At 35.0% G+C, this 21,166-nt stretch overlaps 1 protein-coding gene across 4 annotated transcripts in view; it reads left to right on the top strand.

Annotated features, from left to right (window-relative positions):
* ADGRB3 (adhesion G protein-coupled receptor B3) overlaps positions 1 to 21,166 on the top strand; it is an 894,978-nt gene that overhangs the window by 348,922 nt on the left and 524,890 nt on the right. For 3 of the 4 annotated variants that reach the window (XM_070795670.1, XM_070795669.1, XM_070795668.1), the window contains 3 exons: positions 955 to 1,065; positions 6,865 to 7,026; positions 13,309 to 13,473. In XM_070795670.1, the coding sequence (XP_070651771.1) occupies positions 955 to 1,065; positions 6,865 to 7,026; positions 13,309 to 13,473 (438 nt within the window). The remainder of the gene's footprint in view (positions 1 to 954; positions 1,066 to 6,864; positions 7,027 to 13,308; positions 13,474 to 21,166) is intronic. The other variant, XM_070795671.1, reaches the window with a different exon arrangement.

A 21,166-nucleotide genomic window follows, 5' to 3' on the forward strand; every position in this document is an offset into this window, starting at 1 on the left:
GCCTGCCAATGCAGGAGACGCCAGTTCAATCCCTGGGTCAGGAAGATCCCACGGTGAGGGGAAATAGCAACCCACTCCAGTATTCTTGACTGGGAATATCCCATGGACAGAGGAGCCTGGAAGGCTACAAAAATTATTTTATAGTAGCAGTGAAAAGTATGGAACTCTTACAGAGTTCTAAGCGTATAGATTAAAAATATATATTATGTGGAATCTATTCTTTTGTTCAGCTTATTTTTTTCTCTCCCCCATCTGTCTCTGAGTTATGCCCAGATTTTTCTTCCTTTCTTAGGAGGTGTACATTGAAAGGATTAAATGAAAAAACCTGGAGTCATTCTCATTCTTAAACATAACGTTTAAAAGTGCTTAGAAAAGAAATGAAGAATTATGTGGGGACAAGGCAGGAGAAGATGAGAATTATTTAAGCTACCATTTTCTATAAGCTTTGGAGGACACCAAGGTCAACTTCATCTTTGGAAAAACAGTTCATCAAGTGAATGTTTGCCGTAGGTGAGCTAGGTTACAGGATTACTCACTCCACAAGAAAGTGCTGAAAAAACCTGTGGGGGTGATCACTCTTCGGCAAAGCAGCAACCGCTTTGCAGTCAGGATTCTCTGAAGAACAAGTTAGCACTGTGGTTGTATTTTTTCTGATGCATTGCTTCAAAACATGATCAGACAAGAATACACTACTTCTGTTGATTAAGCTGACTTAAAACCCGATGTTTCATTTCACTGACTGTTATTATTGTCTCTTGAAATCTTGCTCTTGTTTATAGATTTTTTTTGACTGGAGTTTAGAAATATTCCAAGCAGATGAGCCTAGAAAATTTAGAATCATGGAATGAATCAGTAACTTCTAGATCTGTGTAGGAACATATTGCATGAGACAGTGATGTGATTTGTGAGAAATGTCTACACACGAGCTTTCATATACCTTTATTCTGTCTTTAGAATTTGGAATGATGGGAGATCATACAATTAAAAGTCAGCGACCTCGATCTGTTCATGAAAAAAGGGTCCCTCAGGAACAAGCTGATGCTGCTAAATTTATGGCACAAACTGGTAATACGTTAGTTACATTTTTCTATTTATTGTTGTTAATTTAATGAAACCACTGCATGTTTTCATAATCTTTTGCTGCACATTTGTCAGTTTTTGGAGCTGATATTTTTTTTGAGCCATTTTTTTTTTTTGTCACCAGTTAAAGTCCATAAATGAAGTAGCTGTGAATTGAAAGTGCACAAAAATGTATAAGATTTATTTTGCTTTCAGCGTGAGACATTTAGGATTTACATATTATTACTTATGTTAATTAACTAATTAAAATGTATTATTAAACTTTTACAGAAAGTCAACAAAGTTATTTCATCAACAAATGATTATTTTGACTTTTCAGAATTAAAACTTGAAGTAGGACTTTAGATGATGAAATTTAATGTTTAATATGTTTAATATTTTTTTCAAATGTCTTGCATCATCTAACTATTAATTGATTGTTAAAATGTATAGCAATTAGAAATTTTTTTAGAATTTAATATTTTTAATTTGAAGAGTTTTCTTATATGAGCTAAATAATAAAAAGTTGACAGTCTTTATTCATAGCTGTAAAACACTCCTAGTAATTTAATATCAATAGAATAACTTTTTTGGTTTATAACATTTTAATTTTAAATAAATCAGATTATTCTTAAATACATCCCCTCCAAATATAGATACATTCCTCTTTTGGCTCATCATAATAAGTGGGCTATAGTTCCACCTCTTTGTACTGCATGTAGAATGTTCTTAGATGAAAATATGACTAAACTGTATTGTGACTATTTTCAGCCATCACTTTTATTTCAGGAAATTGCAAACTAACAGTTTTATCTATGTCTTCACAAAGTCTTATATGTCCCAATCTAGACGATGTGTTTTACTATTTTTACAGAAGTTTCAAGTACATGATCAACTTTTGACATAACATTCAGAGAAATTTTGATGAAATTCTCTTGAAAAATGAATATGTCCTTTAGTTCATATATTCTTCAGATAATATTTATTCAGAACACTGGATTTGTATCTACAGCTTAAAAACTGCAAATATTCTTAATGAATTGTGCTCTTAGTAATGGGTTAGTAGTCGTAGACTTGAATATATTAGTGGCAAATAGGTCAATGAATTCTCAGAACAGAAATAACATTTAGAATGAATTCTACAATTAAAAACATATTTTTAGCTTTGTAAAACTACATGTTACAGCCAAATCCAGAAATGAAGAAAGCTTGCTTATCTGGATTGCTTTTTGTGCAGCTTCTTGTTTAAGAAGAGCTTATTTATGTTTTTACTGTTTGATTGTGCAAAAGCAAAAGTGCATGACTAGGTTTTGGCAAATTTTCAAATTTCTAAATGTATTTTTCTCCCTTACAGGGATCAACAATTCAACTACTGACCAGAGATTAGGGAGTGTTTGTCTCTAAATAAAGCATAGAGCATGGGCTGACTACTCAGCCTTCTAAGATTAGAGGTGTCTTGACTTTTTGCAAAAGAAGTGGCAGACACTGGCTTACTAAAATTCCTAAAACTAGGGTCACTTATTAATAAAATGAAGAACCATAGTTTTAATTTTCCAAGAATGTAGCACAAGTTTTTTATATAAACTTAAATTTTGGATTTGCCTGACACATACCAAGAGAATTCAGAGTTTTCAGCCAAAAACCTTTTTGCAAAGTCAAATCACAAGGAACATTATGTTTTCTTAGTGATTTATTACTAATTTCTGTTTTAATTTACTCATTATTTTCCAAGCATTGTTTTGTATCTACTATATAGTAACACATGATTTGGTAAAATAGATGAAATGCTTATTAAATAGATACATGAAGAGCCTTAAAACTGTTTCTCCATGCTGTGAACAATAAGTTGGAAATGTCAATAAACTTCAGAATTAAACTTCTGAAAATATTGATGGAATGCTTGATTTGATAGCTAGTATATATTTCTAATTTCATTTTAATCCAAAGATAAGCAACTATAAATACAGGTATAAGACTGATTTTAAGTTTAAATTACTATAATACTGATAAAAGACTAAAAAACTGCATTATTAGTTTTTAAAATGCATAATTTGACACTCACAGTTGTAAAGCTAAACGGAGAGGGTTTTTTCCCCTTAAATATTTTTTGAGTTATACTTTCTCTAGATGTTTAGGTAGTTGGAATAAATACAGCTGAGTATCACACAATAAAATTTTATGAAAGTTAACTTTTATTTATAAAACATCTATTTCACCAAATAAAACTTTTCTATTTATAAAACAAAATAAATGAGTGTTACATATAAACAATGAATCATTTGCTAACATTAATTTAAAAACAAAGAATAATAAAATAGATGTAAAGCTGAATAATAAAATACAATATATTTGTATATTAGTCCTGAGGGAAAACAAAGCAGCAGCTATCAGACCTTAAAATTTAAGAGTTCCTTTCAAAATGAGTAACCTGGCCTCTTCAACCAGTCTGATCAGTCAACCCTTTTTATGAAATAATAATTAAGTGGCAATTTTTTTAGAAGAGTAATATTTAGTAAGGTTGTATTACTTTATCAAACTAACTCGATCATTTTAGTCAATTAGGTAATTGAGATAGGTTAGTTTGGGCATACATGTACAATGTTCGAATGAAATGAAATGCTGTGATAAGATATATAGACATCTAAATTAAATGCCAACAAAATGGCTTAAGCCATTTTAATTATACTCACTGATGCTTTTTTAACGTCATAGTTATAAAATGATGTTATAAAAATGTTTAGGAAACTAGTCTTTTATTCCAGTGAAGAAAAGAGAATACATTAATACGTTGCATGTTATTTAAGACAGAAAAATAAAATTGTAAATATATTTCTAATTTCATAATTTTTACATACTAGCAACATTTTATATTAATCTTTTGTTTATAGCTTAAAATGCACTCATACATTATCTCATTTAATTCTCACAAATAGGTTTTGAGGTAGATATGTTACACATCTGACTGAGAGATTCAGAAAAATAAAGTAACTTTCTCCAGGTCTCAGAGCTAATATGCATTAGATTTCCATCAAACACAGGTCTTCTGACTCTACGTGCAGTGCTTTCTAGTTTCCTTTCATGTTTTATGTCAGAATAAAGGGCCTTAAAAGTTCCGTAGATACTGAGTCCTTCTACACCATGTGTAATGTGCCTTCAGTTACAAGTTAAGGAACCAAATTATAGTAGTTTGTGCTCTCTCCAAAGACACATATATTAAAAAGAGTATACATTGTGTTATACTTTACTATTTTAATATCAGTGCATTTTTTATAAAATAATTTTGCTGGAAAGTGTTTCTCACAAAGCCCCAAGACTAGAACAGCCTTCATGCCCTTCTGGGATGAGGCCATGGGCAGAATGGAAAATGTAACTACTGCATGGAAGTATTACTTGAAATTATAGATGGAGATACAACAAGGTCATTTTTATAGGTTGACCAATATTTTAATGGCAAGGTTTGATTAGTAATTTGAAAGCCCATATATATGTTATCCATTTATTTATTTTGGTTTCGATCAGCAAAAGGAACCATCAGTTTGAGAGAGTGAATTAGCCAATTCTGAAGAATAATTATCAGTCCCTCCAACCTAGGCATCACTGTCTAGCTTTTTCAACAACATTGTAGCTTCATACATACAGAAGCAACCTAAACTTTCAAATATTTGTACAAAAATGCACTTAAAAGTAGTTTGTGATCCTGATTCATTGCTCACTTAAATTAAAACATTTTTTCCTGCCATCATAACAATGCAATGCTTTTGTGGAAAAATAGAACTAATTGTATTCATAACTTTTATCATTTACTTATTATAGAATTCACAATGTTCAAAGTTTTCTGGCTTTTAATTAATAATATTCAACCATGATATTTCTACTTCACTTAGTCTTATCATAAACACCAGTTCAACTATCACAAGAAAAAAAAATTTCATTATATTTTCCCCAAATTTAAGTTTAAATTTTGATTACTATATACATATATATGCATGTATATATACATGTGTAGATATTTTTAACCATTGTTATATTATTTGGTTTCTAAAATAATGATTTTCAACCTTGATAGAGTATTCTTTAATGTAAAGGCATAAACTATTAGTCATAGCTTTAAATATTATTCAAATGTCATTCAATAACATTTTACGGACTAGTAATATATAAATTGGTAGAGGCAAAAAATACTGGAATAATCAAGGGTGGTGATTAGAGTATGACCAAGACAAACATTGATCACAACACTGAAAAGATGTCCTACTTCATATAAACTGTCATCCCAGTTACCACTGTACCCTATGACATACATCCAGTTATAAATGCATTCTGTTATTTATACCTCTGGGTGCATAATGCAGACCAATATAAGAACAAATGTTTCTCCTACATACAAAGTGTGGGTGGTGGACCCATGCTTGTCTGTGACCTAATTGTCCTGGGCCTTGAGATAAGACGCTTACAACAGAATGTAACTAGAACTACTTTATCAAATGCGCGTTTTATTTCAGCTGATTCTCTTTTTCTTGGAAAAAATAACTTCTCAGTGAAGAAATCAGAACATTGAGTTACATTCTGATCCAATCTCCTTCTGTCCTAGAGTCCCCGCCTGTGGATCAGCTGCCTTGAGTTACACTGCAAATCATTTCTAAGTCATTTACTAACCTTTCCACAGAAGGTGGACACATGGATTATCACATTCTATCCTTTGAATTCTATTCCCAAGGCAAATTCTAAGTGAAACCTATAAAATATAAATTGCTCCTTGGTTTATATAATCAGTGATACAAAGCTTTCAGAAACACTTTGCCAAATGATGGAAAAGTACTGTTCAACAAAGTCTAAATTTAACTAGTATCTTCCAGTAGGTAAATGGCCTGACTTTGTATTTGGAGAAAAGCAACTACAACTTTTCCAACCAGTTTTCAAAAATCTATTCTGAACACCATGACCAGAATATAATTATCAATAGGAGCTCTTGGGATTGTCTTAGAAATTCTTGATTTTACATCTCCTTGGGACGTGACTTTGGATAATAATAGAAGGGAGACATAGTTTCAGGGTGATACCTACTCCAAGAAAATTAATGAATTCAGACATTCAATGACTTTTAAAACCCTAGTTTTTAGTAAAAACTAGTTCCAGGTTAAATTAACAGAAATCATAGAGAAATTTTCCTTTATTTCAATTAAAATTCATTTTAAGGAAAATTGTGAGCAGAACATTTTAAAACATTATCACAAATGAATAACTGTTATAGGATGAAAAACTAGGAATTGAACTAGGAATAAATTATAAATAAGTGTCAATGTTCAACACAATAAAAATTAGATATGCCCAAACTCCCAGGGCCCTACCTAATTCAGCATTAGAAAGGAGATTATGCAACAAAGAATTGGGGAAGGATGCATCAATATATGCCTGCTCATCAAAGCCAGAGTAAGTTTAGCGATACATTTTGCTTTCTCTTCCAAGCAAGTACAGAGCCTTAGACTGGTTTGAAAAGAATCGCTCCAACAATCATTCATTCCTTGTTGAAAAACACCGACTGGTCCATTCATAGCATCCATGGCCCAGTGGATTTGTGAAGCACAGTCTTGCTAACAAGGTTATAGCTAACGTGAACCTTGCATCAGTGTCATAGGATCTCTATTTACATTTCTTTTTCTCTGAAATGGTTTTGTATGGCTTTGATGTACTGTCATGTTTTTACACTGAAATTATCCTTGCATGTCATAATGTCACTGTGGTATAATGCTTACTAGATGAATATTCAAGACGGTATTTCATGTTTGTTTGTTGTCTTGCTCACAGGTGAATCTGGCGTGGAAGAGTGGTCCCAGTGGAGCACATGCTCAGTTACTTGTGGTCAGGGGTCGCAGGTGCGAACCAGAACTTGTGTATCACCTTACGGGACACACTGCAGCGGCCCATTAAGAGAATCAAGGGTTTGCAATAACACTGCCCTCTGTCCAGGTAGTGTTAGCAGCAACTACAACTGTGGATGTTATTGAATTGTGTCATGCTACGCATTTGGAACAATGTGTTATTTTCATATGAACTGGGTATAGACATTTTAATAAGAGTGAATAAGTGTAATTTGTTTTCAGCTGTGAAATTTTATTATGTATGTGCTTCTTTCTGCTTTCAGAGCAGTCAAGCAATTATATAAGTGACTCCCTACCCACTTGAAACTATAAGCTTGATATTTCTGTATCTGTTTCTCATGGTATTTAAGGTTCAAAGTCTTATTTTAAAAGGTGAAAAAGTCCAATTGAATGTTGGATGAACAGTGAAATTTGCCAGCATCCTGGAATGTGATCAGTAGGCACTGTTTAGGCAGTGGTTAATGCAGCAATACAACCTTTAAGGGAGTCAGCTATTTTCCTACCACTTATTTAACCCATCAGAAAAAAAGTGCCCCTGACCAAAGGACTTTCTGTTAGTTTATTTTATTCAAGTGACTGTCCTCATCAAAGCCATCCTCTGCTTTGTAAACTTAAAGTCACTAATGGAAAAAGATGGTCTTCTTTATAGCATAATAGCTTACCCACTTAGGATCCAATTTTTCCATGTTGCTTCATTTTTTGGTAGGCAGTGCATATATGCATATTATGAGCATTTCTTCTTCTCAGAACTCTGACTTTCCTGTAAAATGAGTACCAACAGGATTCTTTCAAGAAGTCCAAAGCACATAATCCTGTGAATCTCCAGGTTTATACTTATGCTCAGCCATCTGACGGATGGGTGATGCAAACTCATTATTCCCTGCAGTTGACAATGGACTTGCATTCACAGCCCATCTAGATCCTCTGGAGTGAGACAGGCACAAGGAAAGGGCTGGGCACTGCGCTGCCTTTCATCTGGTGAAGTGTGCTTAAGGCTTCTGGAGAGTTCCACTTCCAGAGAAGGCTGATTCTACAGTTGCTAAAAGGAAAAGTACAAAGTGGGTGGCCCAGGGCAGGGATAGTCCGGATTTCCCAGAAGGGGCAAGGGCAACCCATTCAAAAACAAGTTGGAGGAGGAGTTATTTAATAGGGACAGAGTTTTGATTTGCAGAATGAAAATTTTCTGGAGACTTGTTTCCCAACAATATGGATATACTTAATACTGCTGAATTGTATACTTAGAAAGGATCCGAAGATAAATTTTCCATTTGGTATATTTTTATCACAATAAAAGGAAAGACACACTGGTAAAAATAAAAAGGGAAGAAAGTGGTGAGCAGTCCTGAAGAAGGAATGCTTTGGTGAGCTGGGAGATCCCTTTGTCAGGGGCTTGGAAGGCACATAGCAGTAGAATTAAAAAATAAACAGTGGGACTTCCCTGGTGATCCAATGGTTAAGACTCTACATTTCCATTGCAGGGGGCAGTGGATTTGATGCCTGGTCACCAAACTAAAATCCCACAGGCCCCACTATGCAGCCAAAAACAAAAAGTAAAAAATAACTAAATAAACAGAGCAGAACAACAGGAAAAAGAATAGATATATACATAACACACATATATAACTGAATCACTTTGCTGCACACCTGAAACACTGTAAATCAACTCTACTTCAATTAAAAAAAAAAGATAAACAGGGCAGAAATCTATGAGGAATGGCAGGAAAAGAGCAATAATTCCACTAAAAACAAGAAAAGTCAGTGAGCATCAGACTAGATGAGAAGGAACATCAAATGAAAATTACAAAGTGAGGGAAAAATGCTTAAGGAAGTTGTGGATGGGGAAGACAAAAAAAAAAAAAGACAAAAACAGGAGTCACAGAGCAAAGTGGACTCTAATACACATTAGGCAAGAGCAGAAAAGCAAATAGTAAGGAGATGGGCATTTTAGGAATTATAACATTTCTAAATTTTGTAGGTAAAAGGAGCTCATGAAAAATGCTAGTGGATTTCAGCTGAGTGTGTGTTAAGTGCACAGTGCACTGTCTGGACTAGTACTTAAATCTGGCCTCTATTTAACAGTGTTTACATTAAGGGCTCTGTACTGGACAAGGAGAGAACTGTCAAGAGAAATTTAGGTTGTACTTGACCTATACACTTACCTTGTCAGCATCCTTTTGAAGAGTCAAGATCCTTTCAATGTACAGGAATAAAATCTAATGGCTAACAGATCCCTAAGTGCAGGTCTGAGTGGGGCTGAGGAGTTCCCCACAGTTCTCTGTTCAGAGCTTACTTTCCAGATACTAGCCATAAACACTCACCTGGTTGGCAAATGAAAACCTCCATCTTCCTGCCAGACGATGTTGATTCACCCCTCCCTGGGCATGGAGACCATCTGTCGTGGGACCAGCATGTTCTCCCTTTCACTCTGTGTCTCAGGTCCAGAAAACAATAATATTCTATGATGGTCAAGTTTGTCCTCATTTTCTTAAACCTCCTACTGTGATGCCTACTGAAGAAGTACATACTAATTATTGGTTCCTCTTCACCTCCACGTACATAGAGGTTTGTCTTTCTAAATAGTAAGGATGATAAGAAATCTGTATCTTTTAATCATCTAACCACTGTTATAGTTCTGATATTGAATCAAAGATCTTGACAAGAGTTTTGTTGATTTCTTTTTAATTTTCCAAACATGAAGAATAACTTAGCAACTTTATTATTTTTTGAATGTGCAATAATTATCCCACTACAGGAAACTGTGATACATTTCAGATGGTGATTGTGCTTGTTTGAAATATTTTGTGTTCAAAATTTTGTTCACTTATTTGCCATGCTGGTAAATATGTATGTTTTTATACAACATACAATGAAAACACTAAAAAAAAAAAGATGAATTTAAAATCTGAGATAGTACTTGGAATAGTGTAAATATTTTTTTCTGAAATAATAGCTTATTCCCAAGAAGAAAGTTACCTCAGAAATAAATAACCTACTTGTCACCCTGTGTATAAAGAAGTGCATTTGCCATTTAGTTAATGAAAATGACACAAGGAAAAATTGAATGTTAAATGTCACTTTTCACAAAATGTATGGAATGATAGAACTAGAGCTTATATTTATTTGTGCTATTAAAGGTTAATCAATAGTGTTATATATTAGTTACCATTCACCCATATTATTCACATTTAAAGAGTTTTTTAAAATTAAATTGCATAATAATGTGTTATTTCTAATATGAATCCTAAAATATCCAGCCTTTTACAAAAGTTTTGCCTTGACATCATAGTTTCTTAGAAACTTTTATTGTTTAGAGAAGAAAATGCTAGAGATAAACAGAAAGTAAATTGAGAAAATTAGAGAGCTATGTGAGATTGTCTATGTACTGACCTGGTTTTGGCAACCCACTCCAATTTCTTGACTGGAAAATCCCATGGATGGAGGAGCCTGGTGGGCTACAGTCCATGAGGTAGCAAAGAGTCAAATATGACTGGGCAACTTTCTTTCTTTTTTCTGACTTACAGTTTTATGATCTCTTCCAGGGTTTCCGAAACCTTGGTACTATCAACATTTTGATGTGGATAAATCTTTATTGTGGGGAGCTGGCCTGAAGGTGCAGGGATGTCTGGCAGCATCCCTGACGCCTACCCTTCAGATGCCAGGAGACTTCCTTCTTCCCCTGAGGCTGTGACAACCAAATATGTCTCTGATGTTCCCAGATGTTCCCTGGGGAGGCAATGTTGCCGCTGGTTGAGAACTACTAATCTACTCTATATGTACTGCAGTATTTTAGAATAAATGTTTATTTAGGCTAAGGAGTGGTTTTGAATTTTTTTTAAGGTCATATTTTCATATCCATTTATTTTCTTAAGAAAAAAAAAGAAAACTTTCACTTAGAGTTATCTTATACATCCCAATCTAAATTACAACATAATTTGTATACTTATTTCAAAATCTGGTAGTAATATAATTTGCATATTGTATATTCTTCATTTCATCTCTAGATAGAATAGAGATGAAATAGAAATATTACAGCTGGTATCTAAAGAGGAAACTATAAAAATAGATTGATTTGATTTGCATCTAGGCATATTTTTCAAATGCACTAGATCACTTTTCATACTTTTCTAAAAAGAAAAGTTTATATAATGAATTCCCATTAAAATTAAAATATTTAACCTTTATCCTAAATCTTATGAAGAGAATGTATAAAATTTATAAAAAAAAAATTGTGCCCTAATTTCCTAATTCAATAGTATCGTAAAAATTATTGATAATTTTATGTCCTTTTCAAATAAAAAGTATTTTTGCTTTTTAAAAATGATGTGGAGGAGTCACGAAATTTCACCATGAAACAATAAAGACTTAAAAAGTAGGAGGTAAGATTACTTTTCAGAGGATTCTAGCTTCATAATTTAACTAAGTCATCAAGATTAATTAACATTTCAGTAAGATTTTGGAGAAAAACCTGGCAGTTTAGCAGCTTTTTCTTCTGAGATTGTTCACTGCTTTTGGAACAATGCAGTTTGATAGAAGAGAAAACGAACAGAACGAGAAATAAAAATACTATATAGCCTATTAACATCTTATACAGAAAATAAAGGAGAAATGGTGTTTTTTAAATGGAGAAACTTGATAACTAAACATAAATGCAAAAATTGTTTAAAGGTATGCATTTTACATAACTAAATGTTTGTATATGTTACTTTAAAATATTTTGCTATAATTAATCATATATTCCCATATGTAAATATAGGTATTTGTATATTTTTTTCCTTAGACTTTAAATATAAACTTACTATTTATTCTTATGCCAATATATACAAATTATTTTTGGTGTTCCTAAACTTAAATGGGAAAAATACATATTAATTTCTCTCTCTCTTTTTCTATACAGTGTGTTTGAAATATATTTGCCAGCTAGTTTCACAGTATCTTAAAGAATATTTCATTGACTATTGCCTAAATTTGGCTAATTTTTCCAATAGTTGAACACATTTTCACAAGTTGGGGCAAATAGTATAAATAGAACAGACTGCCTTATAATTAAGGGTATTGTATCTGTGTCTTTAAAATAACTTGGTCAGCAGATACGTGAAGAAGATTCTAGATGTACTATATTTACTTGAATAACTCTTCTGTTACTTCTACTTGCCCTGACCAATGTTGAAAAGAAAATGAGCATCTTTTTTTTGTTGTTGTTATTTAAGTATAAATTTCTACTCCCCCTACTCATGTCTGTAGGTGTTATATCAAGCATTTGCTCATGGACTTCCAAGAGTAAGATAGAGTTTCAATATCAAGACAAGAACTTTTGACCTGAAGAGCACATTTTGCCTGGTTTATTTTGATTTGTATTATCCATGGGGTGGATATAATACATGTATTATCCATGGAGTGCTACTGCTTACTGCCCCAAATGTTAAAAACTGGGATGGAACTGGTGATTTGACAGTTCAAGAAAGGGACCTAAACTTTTAACCCTAATGGCCTTTTGGCAAAAGTTATCAATATTTATGTGAAGTGTTTATTATGGAGGAACACAAATTATGTTAGTATTTCCAGTCAAGTTTGAATTCATCATGATGGCATATTTGAAGTACTGATGTATTGATAGTTATATGAAGCATAATCTTAATTAAATCATTTGTTTTTTCAAGAAGTTTTACTTAGTAGGAGAATTACCAGTGTCATTTAGTTATTAGAAGAGGAAAGGTGTCTTCTGGTTTCCTGGCTATTAGAAATAGGTCTTCATATTTGCCCCTCATGTTAAACCTAGGGAAAGAGGGGACTCTTAGCAAATAAATAGAAATTTGAAATTTACCTCTTATTCAAAAAACAGTGACTTTAAACACCCACAGATTTTAAATGGCAAAAATACATTTTATAAAATGTGAAGTCTGTTTAAAATATGTACCTTCAATGCTCTGACATCAAAAAATTTATTAATCAAATTTATTAATCCTGAAACTTTTTAAATGTTGAAAAAATTAAGTTGACCCTCTCTATTTAAACTCAGCTTTAACTCCAGAAGGTTACTCTAAGAAATTTAGTTAGTTTTACATAGATGTGAAGTAACTCATGACTGTTTTACCATGACATAGAGACGTACATTTCCATTAAAGAAAAAATAATAAACTATATGACATAAGTAATTGTTCAAATACAAAGGTACATGCAAGTTTATATTATTTTAATGATTTTTGAGTTAACTTACATCTTGTGGCAAATAAGAGTAATTCAAATGAATTTTTAAAATACCTTCATACTTGTCTATTTGATGAGTTTTTTTTTCTTAGTTATGTATTTAAAAAAGTAATCTTTGACTTTGCGTCTCGGTTTCTGTTGTTGAAGCTTCTTTGCTTTATTGCAGTCCATGGAGTCTGGGAGGAGTGGTCTCCGTGGAGTCTGTGCTCATTCACCTGTGGTCGAGGCCAGAGAACCAGAACGCGGTCGTGCACTCCGCCCCAGTATGGGGGGAGGCCGTGCGAAGGGCCGGAGACGCATCATAAGCCGTGTAATATCGCCCTCTGCCCAGGTGAGCCTGTTCTGCATTTGGTGAGCTTTGTGTTTCTGATCTTTGTATATGGTCCCCAGTATACCTAAGAGATTTTAAGAGTACAACCTTCATTTAGCCACATTGGAAAATGAGCCTTTTCTTTATTGATTCTTGCTTAAATAAAGCCAGCTACCTTCCTTGATTCTATTGTATGCAGTTGTATATATTAATATTTCATTAATTTTGAAGTATTAATAATTAATACTGTGTACCAGGGGATGCTTACCTTTATTGAAATTCTATAAATATGCATATTAATGATTCCCACTAAGACTTTTATCCTACACATGGATTTCTCTCCTGGAAAAATTATAAGACTTCCCAAAGACTTGAATGGACTGTTGCTTCCACATTGTAAATAGAGAGTCTGGTGTAGAGATGGTCCTTCAATAAGAGGATTATAGACATTTGCTAGAAAATCAGACTTTCTGCATTCACTGCTAGATATTCAAAATGGTTAGATCATAAGTGATATATAATCCTGATATGATTATGAGGACTGTAAAATCTGTTCTTCAAGTGTATTTACATTTTTTTCTTTTCCTTTAAAATGTTTCAATTCTGTTTTACCTTTTGATAATTTCCACCATTGCTCCAGAGAAAAGTCTTCCTAATGCTGTTATTTAGGATGCTGTAACATTCACACATAAAACAAATACCTACAAAATGAAAACGACTGATCTCTAGCTTGAAGGGGTTTGCAATTTATGGGAGAAAATGAACACAAACAATGATAGAATCTCCCAGGAAAGCAAAGACACTTCTTAGAAGAAGACACAGGTATGAGTAGCAAATGGAAAAGTCTAACAAAAATGTGCAGACCAGTATTAATAAGCAGCATCTTCCGTTTGGGAGAGTTTCTCACTGACCCATGCACTCACATATTCTCCATGCAGTAAACAGCTGGGATCCCAGTAGTGAACTCCAGACACATTACTTAACTCACATTGAGTCCCATTTGCCCTCTAAATTCCCCACATTAATATCTTATCTTATAATACAATGTTTTAAAGTTCTTCTGGAAATTTTAAGAATCTAAAATATCTGAGGACTATGAAAAACACTCAAAATGCAGAGAAGAAACAGTCATCTAACAAGCTTAATTGTACTCTTTTAATTCAGACGAAGACTAGGGTTCCTACACTTGGGAGTATACATGTAAATATGTAGCAGTTATACTGAGTAATATACTTTTTACTTTTAGAATTTTATGAATCCTATGAATTGCGAATATAACTGTATGATTCAGTATTCAGGTATTATGAATACTAAGGTGTCAAAATCATGATTCCTTATTTTCAAATCATTCCCAGAAAATCTATTTAAGTTCTTTTGTCTATCTCTATGTAAATATACAGATAGGCACACCAGACATATGCATGTATATTTATGCTCTGCCTTTTCCCCAAAGATTTAACTTATGCACATTTTAGTATTTTTTTCTAACAACTAAGCTGTGATATTTACAGGTAGTCAGAGTTCACTCATTTTTCTATGGAATGTGAAAAAAATAGACAACACTTGGAAGTAAAGAATAATAGCTAACTATGGAATATCTTTGGATATATTTGTTTTTAATTAATTCTTTACCTCAGTTGATCCCCATAAGTACAAAGATAAAATGGCACCGATCAATAAAATGTTGTCAGCCGGGTTTTTCATAGTCCATTTTCCATTAATCTATCTAGACATGAAAAGCTTAGATATGAGTACATAGAGCTGCTAAGTTGTTAGAATTCAGATAAGAAAATGCATTTTTCTAAGCTGATCCAGTTATGACTTAGAGGTGTTCAGTCATAATTCCACAGATGGTAGCTTTGCCCCACTGGCTCCTCTGTAAGCACATACACCACGTATCACTCACGTAGTAACCATGTGTGTTTTCAAGCTACTAGTGTTTTACCTGTATTATACTATCACTGAAATCACTCTAAGATCATTACAGTTGGATATCCAGACATATAAGAAGAAGTAGAACTAATTATGACTAATTTCAGGGATCTTCACTGAATATAAAGCATTATTAACTATCAACTAGATGTAAAACACTGCTGAGAATAATGTAGAATCCCTGATCTCTAGAAATTTGCAATCTCTTCTGAGAATTTAGAAACACGCATGTGAAAAATGAAAGTGAAAGTCACCCAGTCATGTCTGACTCTTTGCCACCCCACTATACAGTCCATGAAATTCTCCAGGCCAGAATACTGGAGTGGTAGCCTTTCCCTTCTCCAGGGGATCTTCCCAACCCAGGGATTGAACCAAGGTCTCCTGCATTACAGGTGGATTCTTTATCAACTGAGCCACAAGGGAAACCCAGGCATGTGAAAAATAGAATGCAATTCTGAAAAACACAAATAAATGCTCTAGTCTTAATAAAAGATAGCAATTTGAATATTAAGTGATTTCAACCTACATTTCTTATAGCCATCCTACCTGAGATTCCTAAGATATCCTCTTAAAGAAAAAAACCATTATAAGAAATGTGACCGTGATGAAGAGTGTGGGTAAGACCCACACTTGGTTCTCCTTGGTTAGGCTGACATGGGCCACAGAGCAGAAGAAAGCAGGGGAAACATTCACAACAAAAAATTGCGTCTCTGGTCACCACTTCTGCAAGATTTGATCATGCAAGTTCTGATCATGGGCAGTGATGTTTTAGTGTAGGGTCATGTGAGAACAGCCTCCCAGCTTTTAAGAAACACATTTTGCTCTGTATATTTCTGGCCGACTGCCCCCAGCCAACACCAGTCACTGTTTAGATATAGTACACAAATCAGTTACTAATGACTCAAACTAGGAAATACCAGATCTAACTTTTCCTTCCTTCCTTCTCTCCTCGTATGGCAAGGAGGCAAGTGATTTACCTTTGCTCAAAAGGAATGGGAGAAAGTTGGACATTGACTAAGGAAAGTATCAGATAAGAATAGGATGCCATGTATTATCAGTAGGAAATCAAGATTGCTGGGAGAAATATCAATAACCTCAGATATGCAGATGACACCACCCTATGACAGAAAGCAAAGAAGAACTAAAGAGCCTCTTGATGAAGCTGAAAGAGGAGAGTGAAAAGTTGGCTTACACCTCAACATTCAGAAAACTAAGATCATGGTACCCAGTCCCATCACTCTATGGCAAATAGATGGGGAAACAATGGAAACAGTGGCTGACTTTATTTTGGGGGCTCCAAAATCACTGTAGATGGTGACTGCAGCCATGAAATTGAAAGATGCTTGCTCTTTGGAAGAAAAATTACGACCAACCTAGACAGCATATTAAAAAGCTGAGACATTACTTTGCCAACAAAGGTCCATCTAGTCAAAGCTATGGTTTTTCTAGTAGTCATGTATGGATGTGAGAGGTGAACTATAAAGAAAGCTGAGCGCTGAAGAACTGATGCTTTTGAACTGTGGTGTTGGAGAAGACTCTTCAGAGTCCCTTGGACTGCAAGGAGACCCAACCAGTCCATCATAAAGGAAATCAATCTTGAATATTCATTGGAAAGACTGATGCTGAAGCTGAAACTCCTATACTTTGGCCACCTAATTTTGAAGAACTAACTCATTGGAAAAGACTCTGATGCTGTGAAAGATTGAAGGCAGGAGGAGAAGGGGATGACAGAGGATGAGATGATTGGATGGCATCACCGACCCTATGGACATGAGTTTGAGTAAGCTCCAGGAATTGCTGATGGCCAAGGAAGCCTGGCATACTGCAGTCCATGGGGTCACAAAGAATCAGACACGACTGAGTGACTGAACTGAACTGATCAGAATTTGCATAGATCAAACACATTTCATCATTTAGTGTGAACAACACTCTTCATTCTTACATAGCATCCACTTCATTATGGGGATGATATGTGTTTCTTCCTGGTGGAGGACACAGTAACCCACTCCAGTATTCTTGCCTGGAGAACATGGACAGAGGAGCTTGGTGGGCTACAATCCATAGGGTCGCAGAGTCAGACACAACTGAAGTGACTTAGCACAGCAAATGTGTTTCTTAGGGGCTTCCCAGGCGGTGCTAGTGGTAAAGAACCCACCTGCTAGTGCAGGAGACATAAGAAACATAGGTTTGATCCCTGGGTTGGGAAGATCCCCTGGATGAGGGCATGGCAACCCACTCCAGTTTCTGGCGTGGAGAATCCCCATAGACAGAGGAGCCTCTTTTCTCATCTACAGTACCAATCACGTGTCATACTATGGAAGGATGTATGTATGTATCTGTGTGTCCAGTGGTCTTTGTGATCTGTTTCTATCACCTCACCATACCCAGAATTTCTGGAAGTCCAACCTGTGCTTTCTGTTTTCTCTGAATTTTCATTGCAGTCACTAATTGAGCATCAAGTTCACAATGATATTAGTTGATATATTTGACAACAAAGAAGTGCTGTTGTATTTCCTGTTTATCTCTCTATGCAACTTTATTCCTGGTTGTATCCAATTATTAAGTGGATTCTTTCCACCTATACATATCCAAATTTCTAATGCTCATCCAGATGTTTTGTAGGGCATTTCTGTTCTTATTTAAAAATACAGTAATGTGTTGTAGTAGAAAGATCTTTGGTTTTTGCAAGCGAAAACATATTTGAATTTAGATATCACATTTCACATCTGTGTTGCTCCTCTGGTCTTAGTTTCTTCAGCTGCACATTGAGGACAGAATAGTAACACCCTCTTCATGAGAAGGCCACATGAGATGCTTTAAAGGAGAGAACTTGGTAGTTAACAAACTCGCAAATGCTATTAATAAATATTAGTAGTATTATCATGTCAGTGCGCTCCAGTGAGAGTCCATCAGGATGACACTTGTCGTTGAACAAGTTGGGTTTGTCACTCTCCACAGTGAGGGGGAATTAACATAGGAAACTGCAGGGCATCTTAGTAAGAGGGTGTTGTTATTGCAGTTTAGTCACCAAGTCCTGTCCAACTCTTTTGCGATCCCATAGACTGTAGCCCACCAGGCTCCTCTGTCCATGGGATTTCCCAGGCAAGAGTACTGGAGTGGGTTACCATTTCCTTCTCCAGGGGATCTTCCTGACCCAGGGATCAAACCCAAGTCTCCTGCATTGGCTGAGAGATTCTTTACCTCTGAGGTACCAGGGAAGCCCAAGAGGGTATTAGGAAAGACTTACCAATGGTTTGGGCTTGTGGTGGGTGATTTCACAGAAAGTTTATTAAAGTAGGACTTTGCTTCACATTTGATGGTGTCAGGGTGAGAGGGGCAACTCTAGGATTTAGTATCTTAGTAAATATCTAGGACAAGTGAAGACCAGCTGAGTTGGTGTGTCACTCAGCTGAGAGGAGAACGCAACTCCTCTCTCAGAATGTGTGTTCTGAGAATTGTGTGTTCCACTGGGACCTGTCTTTGTCCATGAAGTGGTTTTGGTTTACCTCATTTTGATCACAGTCTCCAAGTGACCTTGTCTGGTATTCATGTGCTGCGATGGTTTTAGGCCCAACAAGAGATAACACATCATTATGACACCAGGGAGGCTGCCTATAGCACTGAAGTTTGGCTAAGTTTGTCAGGATGGTGACCCCTCCTCCATGGTGACTTCAGAGGTTTCTGTTGTTAGTGATTTTGATTAATATTCATCTGGAGAAAATTAACAGGCATTATGAAATGTTTGCATTTCCCAGGTAGGCCCTCCCTTAACATTATACAGATGTGTATCTGCAAAATAAAATCTACCTTATCTTTTCCAAAATTAAATTATTTGGGGAAAATAAATGTTTAAGTGTTTACTTCAAAGTCTCAAGGTTCATTATAATTTCTTTCATAGTATTTGGCTTTATATTAATAGTAATAATTATTTCCCTTTGTCCAAAGTTGAAGACTGGAGGAACAAGTGATTCAAGTTTGGCCCTACTTGTTTCTGTCTTAACAATTCTCCTTCTGATATATATTTATGAAGTAGAGGACAAATAATATCGAAGATAGGCAGGGGTAAATAATATGTAAGTGACAGATGGGAGACTGAAATAAGGAATTATTGACAAGTTTTCATTTATCTATAAGAACTATGTCTGAATGAATGAATATGGTTCAGTAGTCTGGAATCCACAAGACATGGATGAAGGTTTCATCCCAGTCCTTAATTGTAAATATTTACTTTGGCAACTTCTTCCTCTTTTCTATTCCCCACTTTCATTTGTAAAGTAGAGCCAGTATTCATTACCCTTCATATTTTAGGAATGTTCTATGAGTATAAAATAACAAAGTTGAGGGTATTTATCAGGATTTAGATAGGACTGTCCATGGGGTCGCTAAGAGTCGGGAATGACTGAACGACTTCACTTTCACTTTTCACTTTCATGCATTGGAGAAGGAAATGGCAACCCACTCCAGTGTTCTTGCCTGGAGAATCCCAGGGATGGGTAAGCCTGGTGGGCTGCCGTCTCTGGGGTTGCACAGAGTCGGACACGACTGAAGCGACTTAGCAGTAGCAGCAGCATTACTTGAAAAGTGAGGGATTTGGTGAAATAAACTCAGGATATTATGATAGTTTTTGAGCTTTGCTTCTTATGGACAGGCTTAACCAGATACTCAAAAGAGATTCTTTGGGCAGGATTTTTCTAAGGAGAAGTAGGTACGTAAGTGTCAGTCTATGGGACTGAGCAGTCCTGCATTTGAGAAATCCATTCCTTAGGATCCAGAACCTTTCTAGAGAGATCTGATTTGGTTGTACTTTCCAGTTACATTTGCAGACTCTTATAAACTCCAAGAAGAAAGAACGAACCACCCGATGGTAGGTCCTGAGGAATGGAGCTGGACCCAAATGTCTGTTACCATGAGCACGAGGCTTCAGTCTCCTGCGGTGCTAGTATTTTCATTCTTCAGCATCTGTGAGAGGGTGACCTCCCACTGTCCCTCTGCAGGGAGCTCCTGGGGAGACAGTGAGTGGAAAGGTGTGGAGACTTGGCCCTATCTGACTCAGGACCTGAGAGGTCCCTGATCTCTCAGCGTGAGGACGTTATAATTTATAACACAAATGATACCTCATTAACCTGGTCTTTAATTAATTTGTAGTCTATAATCTTAACCTTCTGGTCTATTATGTGGTGATTGTATTCATTTTGTGTCATTTCAGATGTTTAAGCACTATTCTGGTGATGTTTCGGTGCTTAGCTTATGAAATTTTTTAAAAAAATCATTATGTCTGTGTTAATTCTGGATTGTTTTCATTTACTATTTAATATTTTTCTCATTTAAACTTTATCTTAACTTAATCTTACTTTTTTAAATCCTTACTCTTACCATGATAATTTGGTAAGACTATCCTTAATTCTATTTTTTTAAAGCATATTTCATTTTGATGTCTCCTCTCTTGTCATTTATATAAAAATGGCAGATAGGAAACATAAGTTTAAGCTCTTCAGCATATGGTTCTTCCATATTTCAGTCTTGTATTCCAAAGGAGTCTTTCCCATTTTCTGGGTAACTTTCAATTCAATAAAAATCAAGGCTCTCCAACTTTGCCATTCCTAAGTCAGATAGCCTAAAAGGCAGCTTTTGTCCCCCAACTCTTCCCTATCAGTAACTTAATCAGCCAGCAATAATCAACCCAGAACAATTGTTGAAATGATGGTTTTCGTGTCCAAAATACTCATGACTTTAACTTGTGTTTATTGTTATCCAACCAGTTCTAGAATGTCACTAGTTATTC

The sequence above is a fragment of the Bos indicus genome, chromosome 9, assembly GCF_029378745.1.
Source record: "Bos indicus isolate NIAB-ARS_2022 breed Sahiwal x Tharparkar chromosome 9, NIAB-ARS_B.indTharparkar_mat_pri_1.0, whole genome shotgun sequence".
Classification (NCBI taxonomy): Eukaryota; Metazoa; Chordata; class Mammalia; order Artiodactyla; family Bovidae; genus Bos; species Bos indicus.